General features: G+C 66.0%; 1 protein-coding gene across 1 annotated transcript in view; it reads right to left on the bottom strand.

Moving 5' to 3' along the window:
* The window catches only part of SAE1 (SUMO1 activating enzyme subunit 1), a 19,575-nt gene that overhangs the window by 1,827 nt on the left and 15,899 nt on the right, over positions 1-1,849 (bottom strand). Inside the window, exon 6 of the mRNA XM_015407119.1 lies at positions 491-596. Coding sequence (XP_015262605.1) covers positions 491-596 — 106 coding nt within the window. The remainder of the gene's footprint in view (positions 1-490; positions 597-1,849) is intronic.

The following is a 1,849-nucleotide window of genomic DNA, read 5'->3' as shown; positions in this document are numbered from 1 at the left end:
GTGGAGCTGACCCCGACGTGAGGCACCCCCGAGGAATGTCCAAGGGCCGCTCCCCCCCCTTTCGGCCAAAGCAGATGGGAAACCTACCCAGGACTGGTCTCCCTCCCTCCCTCCTCTGAGGACGAGAGTTCTGGAATCGTCGTCTCCCCATCCTCAGAGGAGGGTCCTGGCCAATGCCCCCCCCCCCCGAGCTGTGGAGTCTTCTTGTGAGCAAAAATTCAACTTGGTGAGCTGCTGGCCTTGAAGAGGTGAGCGAGCAGTTTGGGTACTCCACAGATTAGTTTGCTCTGGAGCCCCATCCTTCCTGAGCTGGGATGAATATGTGTGAGCCGGAGGCTACAGAACTGTGAGTTGGCTCACGTTCACACAGCTTAGAGGGAACACTGGTCCTGTGGATGCCCCCCTCCCTGCCCCAGAGTCTTCCACACCATGAGGCCCCCCGTGGCCAGCACCCGCCCCAGCCGGCCTCGAGGGGGGGGGCACCCCTCACCTTGCAGCAGGAAGTAGTCCGGGGCGGTGGGCTTCAGGGTGCCCTGGTCCTTCTCGGTGCTCCCGCTGAGGCCGAACGCCTCCTCCCAGGGGCAGAAAGCCATGCGCTGGGGGTGGGGGAGAGGGGAGAGAAGAGAACATGAATGCTGCCACCCACACGCTCCCTCCAACCCGCAGAGTCTTCTCGTGAGCCAGAATTCTACCTTGTGAGCTACTGCTGGCCTTAAGGCCGTGACCGAGACATTTGGCCGCTGCATAGGTCAGTCTGCTCTCTGGAGCCCCATCCCTTCCTGAGCCAAGGCAAAAAGGTGCGAGCCGGAGGCTAGAAAGCCGTGAGCGGGGCTCACACCGACTCAGCCGAGAGGGAACACTGGGGCCCCACCCTTCAGCCAAGACGGCCCCTCTCGTTGGCTCTGCTCGTGGAACACACCTCCCCTCCCTCCTCCCCAACGCAGGAGACCCAAAGCGGCGGCTCACGCTGCCCTCCTCTCCTCACAGCCCCACCCCCCCTCAGGGGGACACCTGGAGCAGAGAGGCCCGCCAGTGGCCCCCAGAGCCACTGGGTGTAGATGGAACGCGGCCCCTGGGGCAGTGGGGGGGTGTGCGCGCGTGCGTGTGCTCTCTGCGTTCCTGGTGGGAGGGGCTCCTGGAGTAATGGCCCCGCCGGAGGACCTCCGGACGGCCCCTGGGGTTGGGCCACTGTGTGACGACGCGGAGAGGGTGGGGGACTGGAGGGGCCGCTGGCCTGACCCCACAGGGCTTCTCCGGGGCTCTGAAGGACGTGAGGCAGGAGAGGCTGAAGGAGCGCCACCAGCCCAAGGCCACCCAGCAACCTCCCACGGCACGAGTGGGGGGGATTCCCCCCACCCCACCCCCTGCTGTCCAGCTGGCCTCGGCCTGGAGGGGCGGGGAAGAGCCGCAGCACAGAGACCCCTTCCGACGGAGAGAGGTCTGCGGCGGGGACAGACCGAAGGACACCCCCCCCCCGGGACAGAGGAACGGCCTCAGGGGGACCCGGCCCCCCCCCGCCCCTCCCACCTCCACAGGAGGGAACATCCCCAACGCTACAGAGCCTCCCCCCCCCCAGCGATACAGCTGAGCAGCTACACGCCCCCCCCAGCCCCCAGGGCAACCTCTGCCGTGTCCAGGGGGAGCTGCAGACAGACGGGGCACAAAGACCCGGGGGGCGGGGGGCTGGCTGGCACTCTATGGAGGCTCTACAGGGGAAACAACAACAACACCCCCCCCCCAAATGCCTGGGTGTTACCCTTCAGGGCAAGATAGTCAGAAGCTCTGAACTCCAAGGGAGGAGGAGGAGGAGGAGGCAGAGCGTGGCTCCACTTCTGTCCAAACAGCAAGC

The sequence above is a fragment of the Gekko japonicus genome, unplaced genomic scaffold (genome assembly GCF_001447785.1).
Source record: "Gekko japonicus isolate JY-2015 unplaced genomic scaffold, Gekko_japonicus_V1.1 scaffold3305, whole genome shotgun sequence".
In the NCBI taxonomy this organism is placed as follows: domain Eukaryota; kingdom Metazoa; phylum Chordata; class Lepidosauria; order Squamata; family Gekkonidae; genus Gekko; species Gekko japonicus.
Note: the sequence above shows the minus strand (reverse complement) of the source record. Positions and strands in the feature narration are given on the sequence as shown.